The 11,963-nt window shown below is 42.8% G+C and overlaps 1 protein-coding gene across 1 annotated transcript; it reads right to left on the bottom strand.

The window, feature by feature from the left end:
- Positions 1-8: 8 nt before the first annotated feature.
- Positions 9-6,886, bottom strand: LOC127325905 (UTP--glucose-1-phosphate uridylyltransferase). Its single transcript, XM_051352733.2, has 21 exons — positions 6,699-6,886; positions 6,552-6,599; positions 6,354-6,445; positions 6,166-6,256; positions 3,389-3,449; positions 3,223-3,300; positions 3,085-3,135; positions 2,923-2,996; positions 2,656-2,728; positions 2,082-2,139; positions 1,939-1,985; positions 1,804-1,869; positions 1,604-1,636; positions 1,458-1,510; positions 1,302-1,377; positions 1,174-1,230; positions 999-1,082; positions 821-919; positions 582-686; positions 350-421; positions 9-261 (listed from the first exon to the last, which is right to left on the bottom strand). Exons 1-21 carry the CDS (start codon positions 6,779-6,781, stop codon positions 235-237), a joined length of 1,428 nt encoding a protein of 475 aa, XP_051208693.1. The 5' UTR covers positions 6,782-6,886; the 3' UTR covers positions 9-234.
- Between the last annotated feature and the right edge of the window lie 5,077 nt (positions 6,887-11,963).

Here is an 11,963-nt window from a genome sequence, read left to right as displayed (position 1 = left end):
CAAGCACATACATGAAAATAAAACTATGGCATATCACTTAACCAAAAGAACTTTACGTCCCTGGTACCCACCCAGGAAGAACAGAAGTGCAGATGGACAGAGGGGATTACAATTATTCTGTAACAGGGCTCCCACAGGACAACCCCACAGCGGAATGCACACGAAAATTACAAGACTGTTGTTAACTCAGGGAAGGAGAACTGGAAGGCTTCCGGGATGGTGAGCAAGCGTCGCTCAAAGGTCCTCCGGGCCGTTGATGTCCTGGAGAGAAAAGAAGAACATGTGTCACAGCATATAGGGCGGAGGAACCACAAGTTTCAGATTGATAGTTTGGGATGTGAATGCCTACCTTGTTCTCAAGCACAGCTCCGTCTGGGATCTCCAGCTTGATTCCGGACTTGGCAGCGATGGTCACGTTGCCCTGCAGATGGCATTGGTAATGAGTCGAAGTCAGGTCAGGGGGCACAAGCCAATAACATAGAGGTGTGCAGACAGATGGAACAGACATATATAACAGGCAGTTCTGCATCCTTTCGCCACTGACAGGGTAAATAAAAGGAGAACATTGACTGGAAGTTCACCTTGAGTACGACGCCAGAGCCAAACGTGACATCACCAGAGACCTTCAAGCTGTCGAGCTCAACGATGCTGGGGATTGACTTGAACCGGGCCAGGAAACTGGCGACCTACAATTTGTCAACAAAAAGACAGTCAGAACAACACTCCAGTTTCACCACACCATTTGCTCTTCTGTATGCTTTGTTTCCACTAATTGACAAAAAAAATGCATAATGGAAATGGCAAAGGTTTTGACTATCACCTTCTTGAACTCAGGACCAAGCTCAATGGAAGGGTTTGAAGGCTTCACTCTAGCTGGGTTGCGGATGACATAGCCATCGACCAAGGTATAGAGGTCAGACTGTGGGACAAAAAATGATGTCAGCAGTTGTCTCATAATGATGCCGAACCAAAAAACATGGAGAGAATATCAGATCTACCTGCACAAGCAACAAATCTGATGTAGCCTTCACGGGCAGAAACCTTGAGCGGGGACCGTTGATGCCGATTGCTTTCTCAAAGAACTAGAATAAGGAATACTATCAGTGCACAGAATTAAAGGAAAGAAACCAAGATGGAGCAGCAACATCATTTTAAGACAAGTTGTTTATATACCCGGATCGCTGCCCCAGCTGCAGTTTCTAGCTGAAGGACTTTCACGCCATCAACTTCCTGTAAGAACTAACTGCTTAGATAAATTCAAGTGAATAGAATCAAACAGAAAATGCACAACAAGGATGTACCTTAGGGTTGGGAATGATCTCCATCTTAAGTGCATCAGCTTCAACAAGCCTCTTGATCGCCTTCAAGTTCACCCACCTGATACCAGAAGCCGTTAGCAACAAACGTCATTATTTATTAATTATTAATTAAAGGAAGAAACAGCTTAAGTTTCTTACAGGTTGTTGGTATTGAATATCTTGAACTTCTCAATTGACTTGAATTCATTCACCTGACCAAATGCACAAAAGGGAAGTATTCATAAGTTCTTGGCCTCTTACAACTCTCATGGCTTACAAAAGCACGACTCACAGAGGGTTCTTACATGCTCATCAGGGACTTGGGCAATCTCCAAGAGCTGCACGCAATAATAGAGAAAAATATTTAAAGCTGCATAGCATGTTTAACTTGTCCAAATTTAAAATTGCAACTTGAAAATTACAGCATAGCCATTGATTTTTATGTTACAAGCAGAAAAAGGTAATTAAGTACTGTCAGCCAAGTTTGGACAAGCAATTACTATACCTGGACCCTTCCTTCATATGAGATGAGGGTGCCACCTTTAACATCAGCCAATGTTTTTGGAGTAACCTAACATGGATGCAGAAATTAAGTTATGTAATTCCAAATTCAATTGCAAAAGTAGCTATCGTTACATACCTCCATGCAGTATTCATTCTGGTTGTTGATCAGGTGGTTCAATATCTCTGTGATGGTTAAGGATTCAATTCATGGCAGAATGTACAAGACACAAAAAAGAACTAGATTGAAAATGAACAAAACTGATCTTCATGTTAGGATACTGATGTCAACTATAGCACCCAAGTTGTCTGAGTTGGCAACGAAGACATACTCCTTGCCCTGAGAGAAAATTGGCAGATATAATAAGCATGAGAATACAAGTAGCGGAGAAACTTCCACAACATGGAGCTGCAAATATACTGGCTAGTTCACCCTATCTTTCCCTCTCATATGGCATCAAGGTGCTTGCCATTGGGACAATGAGATACTGGTTGTCCAATGCAATGACGTGTATCATTTAATGATATGGATAACAGACATGATGCAGACCATTTGCTTGCTAGTAAATAAGCCTGAACACATGATTTTACAGGGGCACCATTTCACTATAGATTCTTTGATGAAAACATTCTGTCATGCCTCTTTTATTATTACTGATGGACAAGAATGTGCATTCATGTTATGGAGATGTGAAAAGAATCAGGGGAGCATTAGAAAAGCATTATACCACAATATCGTCTAAGGGAGATCTAAACCATGTGTCAAAACATCCTGGAAATCAATGGCCGTATGCAACAAATAAACCAGTCATACTAAACTTTCTGCCCATATGGAAGGTTAAGCATTTGTGCTCACCTGCGACAGTAAGGTATCAAGTTTTCCACTGTTGTTCAAAGAGGGGAAAACATCACCATGGCCTGGGGGATACCTTCACAACCAAAAACAACTGTATTAGCCTAAAAATCACAAAAAAAAAAACTGAGGAAACTGAATCGATTAATTCAAATTAGTTCAGATTTTTATAAATCAGGCAAATAAGGTATTTGAAATAACACAAACCAAAAAAAAATCATCGGCATTGTAAAGCTATGACAATTTTAGAATTGTTAAGAGATAACTAACCAGCCATCCTTTCCTGACTTCCCTTTGCTCGGAAGTGGCAAGAAGTCTTCAGTAACAATCCTGGGGTATTGGCTCTGAAAGGACAATTTTCTGTTAGCTGACAACAGTTGTGACGTAAAATGCAACATAATTGAAGAAAGAAATAGAGTACCAACTTCATACCTGGTTGAAAGTGTGGATGTTGATGTTGGAGTTGGAGTACTTCTCAACAATCTTCAAAGGAGAAGTCATTATGCAGGCATGTGAGTCCAAATATTCAGAGTTACCCTTAAATAAAAATTGAAAAAGGGAGGTACCAACCTTTTGAGTATCATCATGCGTGTTGAAGGAGTTCATGAGAAGTAAAGGGACATCGCATCCGTACTTCTTGTTCAGGGACTACAGAGAGGTGAAACTTATCAGCCACAAACCATTGAACACTACACCCAGACATTGCATAAAAGGTATATGTAGAAACTAAGAATACCTCGATCTGAATCACAATAAGGTCAAGAAATGTGAACCCATTGCGAACTTCAATAACAGACCTGCAAGACACAATAGGCAATTTAATTACTTGTTTCAGAAGGTAATTATAAAGCATGGAGTGGGAAAATATAACATATTTGGTATGCCCAACATTGATTCTGTGTGCATAATGAAGTAAATCATGTACATATTCAACCACAACTCTATTTTGCAAGGATAAATGTTTCATTGGAGGTGTTAGAACAGTCCAGAAAACAAGTGTATGATCATGCCATGCAAGCATGCAGCAGTTCACTAATGACAAATCAGAACATAAAAGGATAGCCTCATTGTTATTGATGGAACAAGTTAGGCTGAATCATGTCAGAATAATGTAAGGCATAGTCAATACCAATTGTATGACTAATTCGATCTATACCTATCGGAGCACATGAGAATACAATAGCAAGTTCATGACTAATTTGAAGTACACGTATCAGAGCCACGGCATATCACGTACAGAATCTTGAAAGTGACAAAAATAATACCATATCTTAGCATGTGGATCGAAAAACGACAGATGGCAATAAAGTTAACAAAAAGATGGGTACCATACTACCACATAAGCCCACAACTGATGTTTAAGTTATAGCATCACGTTTGACAGAGCATTTGTAGGCGCGAAAAGGTGTGCGCTAAACCACGGCACAACCAGAAAACTAACAAACAGAGCAAATCATAATAATCACCATAAGCAGGATGGCATGCCAAATATAGAGACGGTATGTCAAACAGATAGTGAAGGAAGTAAACCATGTACATAGTCAACCACAACTCCATTTTGGAAGGATCACTGTTTCATGGGATGTGTTAGAACACAGTCCAGAAAACAAGTGTATGATCATGCGGTGCAAGCATGCGGCAGTTCACTGATGACAAATCAGGATATAATAAACAAAAAAGCAGAGCATTGATAGCCTCATTGTTATTGATCAGGGAACAAGTTTAAGTGAATCATCTCAGAATAATGTAAGGCATAGTCAATACCAATTGTATGACTAATTCGAGCTATACCTATTGCAGCACATGAGTATTCAATAGCAAGTTCATGACTAATTTGAAGTAGACATATCAGAGCCACAGCATATCAAGCAAAGGAACAAACACGTACAGAATCTTGAAAGTGACAAGCATAATACCATGTCTTAGTATGTTGATCCAAAAAAGACAAGTGGCAATAAAGTTAACAGAAAGACGGTGACCATACTGCCGCATAAGCCCGCAACTGATGTTTAAGTTATAGCATCACGTTTGACAGAACATTTGTAGGCGCAAAAAGGTGTGCGCTAAACCACGGCGCACCCAGAAAACTAAAGAACAGAGAAAATCATGATAATCACCATAAGCAGGATCGCACGACAAATATTGAGATGGTATGTCAAGCAGATAGTGAAGTAAATCATGTACATAGTCAACCACAACTCCATTTTGGATGGATCCATGATTCAGTGGCTGTGTTAGAACACAGTCCACAAGACAAGTGTATGATCATGCAGTGCAAGCATGCAGCAGTTCACTGATGACAAATCAGGACATAAAAAAATAAAATAAGCAGAGCATTGATAGCATTGTTGTTATTGATCAGGGAACAAGTTTAACTGAACCATGTCAGAATAATGTAATACTACGTACATCACAACAAGAATGAGCAGGCATAGTCAATACCAACTGTATGACTAATTCGATCTATGAGTATCAGAGCACACTAGTATTCAACAGCAAGTTCATGACTAATTTGATGTACACGTATCAGAGCCACAGCGTATCAACTGAAGGAACAAACACGTACGGGATCTTGAAAGTGACAAGAATAATATCATATCTTAGCATTTGGATCCAAAAACGACAAGTGGCAATAAAGTTAACAGAAAGATGGGTACCATACTACTGCACAAGCCCATAGCTGATGTTTAATTTATAGTATCAACATTTGACAAAACATTTGTAGGCGCGAAAAGGTGTGCTAAACCAGGGCATAACCAGAAAACTAAGGAACAGAGTAAATCATAAGCACGATCGCACGAGCACACCAACATGGCATCTAGTTCGCAGAAAAGAAGTGTATGATCATGTAGTGCAAGCATTCGGCAGTTCACTGATGACAAATCAGGACATAACAAAAAAAAAGCAGAGCATTGATAGCGTTGTTGTTATTGATCAGGGAACAAGTTTAAGTGAACCATGTCAGAATAATGTAATACTATATCACAGCAAGAATGAGCAGGCATAGTCAATACAAATTCTATGACTAATTCGATCTAGACGTACCAGAGCACATGATGAGTATTCAACAGCAAGTTCATGACTAATTTGATGTACACGTATCAGAGGCACAGCGTATCAAGCGAAGGAAGAAACACGTACGGGATCTTGAAAGTGACAAGAATAATATCATCATATATCTTAGCATTTGGATCCCAAAACGACAAGTGGCAATAAAGTTAACAGAAAGACGGGTGCCATATACTACTGCATAAGTGATGTCGAAGTTGTCACATCACGTTTAGCAAAACATTTGTAGGCGCGAAAAGGCGTGCGCTAAACCACGGCACAGCCAGAAAACTAACGAACAGGGGAAATCATAAGCAGGATCGCAGGAGCAAACCATCATGGCATCTACCAGTTGGTAGCGAAAGTGAACTGCTCTACTGTCGAAATCTAGCTTCACAACGGCGTGCAGATAAACAAGGTGATTCGATTGATCGAAGGTGTGAAGAGGGTGTGCGAGGTGCTCACTTGGGACCGGTGCAGCCCATGGTGGTGCCGAGGCCTCCGTTGAGCTTGAGCACGACGAGCTTGTCGAGCAGCGCCTTCATGGCGTCGAGATCTGCAGCAACAAAAACGCGATCCAGTGTGAGCCTTCACTCACTCGCTGAACATTCGAATCGGATCCTGAAGAAGCAGCACCCAAACAGGCATCTCACCTTCGGGCGCGGGCGCGAGGGTGTCGTACGGCACCACGACCTCGTCGGTGGGGGTCTGGATCTTGCTCCACTCGATCTGCTCCGCCTCGCCGCTGCCAGAACACACGCTGCCGTCAGAAAACCCCGCGAGCAGGCGACGAACCGTAGGAAACGACGAGCGTAGCGGAGCGCGGAGGAGAGGAGGAGGTTGGCATTTACCTGAGGTAGCGGGAGACGAGGCTGATGCAGCCGGCCTTCTCGTTCTCGCTGCGGGCACCGACGAAATTCAAACCCAGAGAAAGCATGAGCGTCAGTAACTAGCACTAGATCCGGGCGAGGGAGGGGAGTGGGGGGTCCATCGGGCACCTGATCTCGTCGAGCTTGGCGACGGCGTCGCGGAACTTCTCGATCTTCGCGTCGGGCGCGGCGGCGACGGCGGCGGCGGCCATCGCGATCCGGGAGGCTTCGGGAAGCGGAGGAGGAGGAGAGGACGGGAGGAGATTTCAGATGACTGGAGGTGGTGAGGTGGTGGTGGTGTGTGTGAGACGGGAAGCGCGCGGCTCGGTTATAAAGCGCGCCGACGGAACGCGACGGAATAGGCGACGGAATGTGCTCACGGCGCGCGGCGGACGCGTGGCGGCGGAGCGGAGTGGCCTCGCCGGGTCGGACGCCAGTCTGGGTCCAGTCCGGTCCGGTTCTGCTTGGCGGCGGTGGGACGCGAAGCGTGCGGGCGCCGCGACCTTCGGCGTCGGGATCCGGGATTTGTTACGGGAAAAGTGTCTACAAATCTTGGCAAAACGTGAAGGGCAGGCGAAATGTGCTGGCACAAAGACAGTAGGCGTTTTTGGAGTATAGTAAAGTTTTCATAATTAAAAATAATAATAAAATGATGAAACTCCATCAAAAAAAAAAATTGGTGAGCTTTCCACTAGTGTCGTGTTTCCGATCTACTACGGTAGTAGTAACAACAGCAACCGAAAAATCGAGCAGAATATATATCTCTCTCGAATATAATCGTGTTTTTCTAACCAGTAAAGATCGACGAATCGTGAAGGTTCGATGTTAGAAAATGAAAAGAAAATAGATAGATATCCTAGATCGATCTCGCGGCCATACTTGAACATGAGATTTGCATCGGTAAGAAATGGAAAGAAAATAACAGAGATCTCAACCTTGCGGCTCTGCGCCTCTTCCGCGTCGGCCGGCTAGTATATCTGCAACACATACCCGCAGAAAAGAAAAATAAATAGAAGATCCATGTCGCAGTTGCCAAGACTGACGAGACCAGGTAACCGATCGACCCCTCTCGTTTCTCTCTCCCCCAGATCTAGCTAGGGGTTGGTTAGTTGGCCGATGCAACCGAACCGAACGTACGCCGACCGCGCGCCTACCCAGATATAGGAGAAAGAGAAGCGGGGGATCGATCGCGTGATCATCTAAGCTTGTTGAGGCTTCGACCGTGCGAGAGGAGATCTGCAATGAAGGAAGGATTGTGCACATACCAACTTAGTCACACTTTTTCCTTCATCGGAGATCTCCTGTCGAGAGGGCGAAATGAGACGCCGATGGGAAGAAAAGGAGTTGGGTGGTGCTCTCTTATAGGGCGTTGTGGTCTCCGCCACGGCGTGACGCTGTGTTTCTCGCCTGGTTCACGGTGTTAGAGACGTGGAGGTCGGGGTAGAGAGCCACCCGTGAGACAAGCCCATGGGCCGCATTGGGAAAATGGGACCTCGTTGTTACGAAGACACATGGTATACATATGCATCATCCGTGTAGGCATGTTTATATATGGTCACTCTCATTCATAACTAATTGATTGTTTGGGCTCTCACTCTCTGAACTCCCCTAAAGGAACGCAGGTGCATTAAACTATGTGTTGCTAGATAAACAATGGGCATTGAGCCGAAATCTTATACCACAGCCGCCCGCCGTAAATGTAAGGTGTGTAAGAATTGTTTGTGTTCATGCTTTGGCTTTCCACTTTCTAAATAGGAAGTGCAATCGGCTATATGGTGCAAGAGAAACAACTCGAACTCTATCATTTGTGTCTTATGACATAGTGATGGAAACATATTCACCAAGTAAAGTAAGTTTTAAAATTGTGAAATAAAGCTATAGTTGAGTGTGCCGTGTGTTTTCACTAGCTTTACCGCATTTTCATATCAAGTGCTACATTATTAGCGGGTCCTTACGTCAAAATGCACATGATGCAATGTTTCGCTGACTTGGAGAAGTAAATCAGATTAGTGGCAATGATGTAAGTAAATGTTCCAATACCTGCACTTTTCACAAGAATGTGATGGATTCTCCAACAACCTCTATATGTATGGTCTTTTTCATCGTGCCATGGATCCAAAACTACTCGCTCTGTCCGAAATACATCACATATAAATTTAGTCAAAAGTTAAGTTTACAAAGCTCGAGCAAATATATGGAAAGGGATATTCACAATTGAATAAATAAATTATAAATATATATTGTATTGATTGACATTGTAGTTAGTCAAACCTAGAACTGTTGACTAAATCTATATGTAAGGCATTTTGAAATAGAGGTAGAAATGATATAAATAAATACAACGGGTTAGAGAAAATGGTACTACTGCATTTGGGATGGGCTTCTTTGTTCATGTGTTGATGCATCATCACCAACACACCGGCCTAAATTAAATATACTACTTCTTTGGCCTAAATTTAGTACTCCATCTGATCCACTTTTTATGATAGCAGTTCATAGTATATTGCTAACCAAATTAGTGCTAGGTTCATCTAAAGAAGTACTACTCCGCATTAGGTTTTTCTTACACACGCTCGTCAAAAGAAAAAATCTCAGCAGCAATATTGGTAGCTCGTCGTGCACCTTTCATGCTCCAACCATGTACGCTTAATTAGTTAGGCTCAACGAGCACTGAATAATTAGCTTAAAGAAATCGCATGGTAGTTGCACAAATCACATGCACGTTCCACCAAAACTATATATGCCCCACGCACAATTATATATTTTCGTTGGGTTGTCGGTGCATCGTAAAGAAGAATGAAAAACGAAATGTTGGTAAATTGCACACGCGATACGTGAGACGAGTCCACCCTCCGGCGGTCCGGCCGGTACTAAAAACAGTCCGGGGAGCATGGCTGGTGCTTTATCGTCCCCTACTCACATCTGAATTCTGAAGGCGACGTGTCACTCCTAATGCTGTCGAAAACGGCAAGTTCAGAAAGCATCAACAAGCACTCGACCGTTCATCCGGCCAGCTCATGTGTCCACATCATGTCTCCTTCACATTTCCATTCTCAAATCGCCAACGATTACATACGTGTCGTGTTCACGTCCATGCTGACACGTAACCGCGAGTTTAGGTTGCTCATAGTCCCATGGGTACTGTAGCGAATGCTCTCTTTATTCGTGTGTGTTCGTCGGGAAACTGAAAATGCTTATCTCAAACATGGCATGAAATGATCACGCATTTCTTCACGCACTACACTGTGCGCTAGAGATCAAGGGAAAGTGCGCCGTGCTTGTGCTTGATTGGTTGATGGTTTGAGACTTTGAGTAGCATCTTATCGGTTGTGCTTTTCGGAGATTAGATTCCCATGGTATCTCTTGGGAAAACAATGGACAAAACAAGGTGCCTGGTTATTCCTCATGCGTGTCGAAGTTGTCTCTTTTTTGACAAGTTTTCTGCTGCAAATGGCGTCATTCCCGTTCGAATATTCAAATGGTTTTTCAGTGGCGCAATCAAAACGTTTCTGCGCATGCCAAGACACAACATGTAACACACGTGTACAAGTTTGCTTCGTCATGTCACGTCTTGGGCCGTAAATTTAAAAATGGCATGAGCTCATGGAAATACATACATATACATTTGGCTTCCTCCGCGGTAATCACAAACCAGGGCAATGTACGGTACCGTGGCTAAGAAGACTTCTTCCCATTTTTTTCTTCTCTCACATTTTTAAATATTTCCTTCCTCTCATACTCAAACAGATCTTCATTTTTCTCCACTATTTTGTCAAGATTGGCGATACCCATCTATATAAGGGTTAGCAATATCATCCTTTCTTGCAGCATTTCTAATTTAGCTCATTTATTTATTAGTTTAACTCGTATCATTTTTCTAGTGCTAGCAAGGTGTTCGATGAAATGCCTAACTTAGGGATTTCATTCGTTTTATATGCAATTTGAGCTTAAATTAAAGTATGATTTGTTGGTTTTAGTATCCTTCCCGTCCTCACCGCCGTGGATCGCCAGCGTCGTCCCCTAGCCGGCACCACCTCGGTGAGCCTCTTTTTTTTTTAATAAAAAGACTTAGTTTTATGTGATGAACTTGAATATTAATTAATTTGGTCAGTCATACATTCATGATGTTGTGTAATTAATGATTTTTGATATACTTATATAATGCAGATGAATCGACAATGGATGTACGGTGACCGATGCCATCCCGAGTTCACTACTGGCATGCATTATTTTCTCAACGTGGCTGAGGCAAACATGCGGTCGAATGGTTTCATTTATTATCCATGTAGTACCTGTAAGAATATGAAGGATTAGTCTACCTCAAAAACCCTTCACGCCCACCTGCTTGAGAACGGTTTTAAGCCCGGCTATAATTGTTGGACCAACCACGAAAAAAGAGGGGTTATAATGGAAGACAATAAAGAAGAAGAGGATAATGACAACTATCCTATGTTCACCGAAAATGGTGATATTACAATGGGGGGGGGGGAGATGAATCTGAAGAAGAGCTCATTTTTGATGAGCCCATTTTTTATGAGCCCGATGACGATTTGGGTCGAGCCATTCTTGATGAGAAGATAAACTGTGGAAGTGAAAAGGAGAGGTTGAAGTTGAAAAAAAATGTTAGAGGATAACAATAATCTGTTGTCTACCCAAATTGCGAAGATGGCCAGAAAAAGCTGGGTACCACACTGGAATTGCTGCAATGAAAGGCAGAGAATGATACTTCTGACAAGGGATTTGAAAAGTTACTGAAAATAATAAAGAAGATGCTTTCAGGGGAGAATATATTGCCCTCTAGTACGTACGAAGCAAAGAAGGTTGTCTGCCCTCTAGGATTAGAGGTGCAGAAGATCGGGAGAAATCCCTGCCGGGTTGTTTGACACCGCCACGGTAACGCCTGCGGGTGCCGTCCTTTCTTCCTGAAGAGCGTCTGGGTACCCCTACCCAATCCGGACAGTGTCGGCGGCATCATCGCTTCTTTTTTGAAGGTGTTGTTTGGTATGCGACGACTCAATGTGCTAGGAAGCGGTGGGACTTCTCCGGAGGGTGCAACGATTGTTGACGATCTTCGTTTTTGTCGATCTGCCTCCGACTGTGCATAACCGAACTGAAACCGAAAACCGAACCGAAAAAAACCTAACCGTAACTAAATTATGGTTTTTTTCAGTTATAGGTTAGGTTACAGTTACCAAAATAGCTAACCGTATGACAAACGGTTAATTCGGTTTAAAACCGAAATAATTTGGTTTAACCGAATGAAACCGAATTAAGTAGACAGCGAACATTTTTCTTTGATGGCCCAGCCAAACTTTGCAGTATACTTTTATATAGAGTCGGTATTAAATTCCATACAGAGAATACGCTCTAGCATGCTGGTTTAGACGTGCAGTT

This window comes from Lolium perenne, chromosome 5, assembly GCF_019359855.2.
Source record: "Lolium perenne isolate Kyuss_39 chromosome 5, Kyuss_2.0, whole genome shotgun sequence".
NCBI classification, from domain to species: domain Eukaryota; kingdom Viridiplantae; phylum Streptophyta; class Magnoliopsida; order Poales; family Poaceae; genus Lolium; species Lolium perenne.
Note: the sequence above shows the minus strand (reverse complement) of the source record. Positions and strands in the feature narration are given on the sequence as shown.

What these genes read in the sequence shown, in the direction of transcription:
- LOC127325905 (XM_051352733.2), bottom strand. Translation starts at nt 6,781, where the DNA reads ATGGCCGCCGCCGCCGTCGCCGCCGCGCCCGACGCGAAGATCGAGAAG. An exon ending in CCCAAGTCCCTGATGAGCAT is followed by an intron (nt 1,511 to 1,603) that starts GTAAGAACCCTC and finishes GCATTTGGTCAG; the next exon opens with GTGAATGAATTCAAGTCAAT. An exon ending in GCTCTGGCGTCGTACTCAAG is followed by an intron (nt 422 to 581) that starts GTGAACTTCCAG and finishes TGCCATCTGCAG; the next exon opens with GGCAACGTGACCATCGCTGC.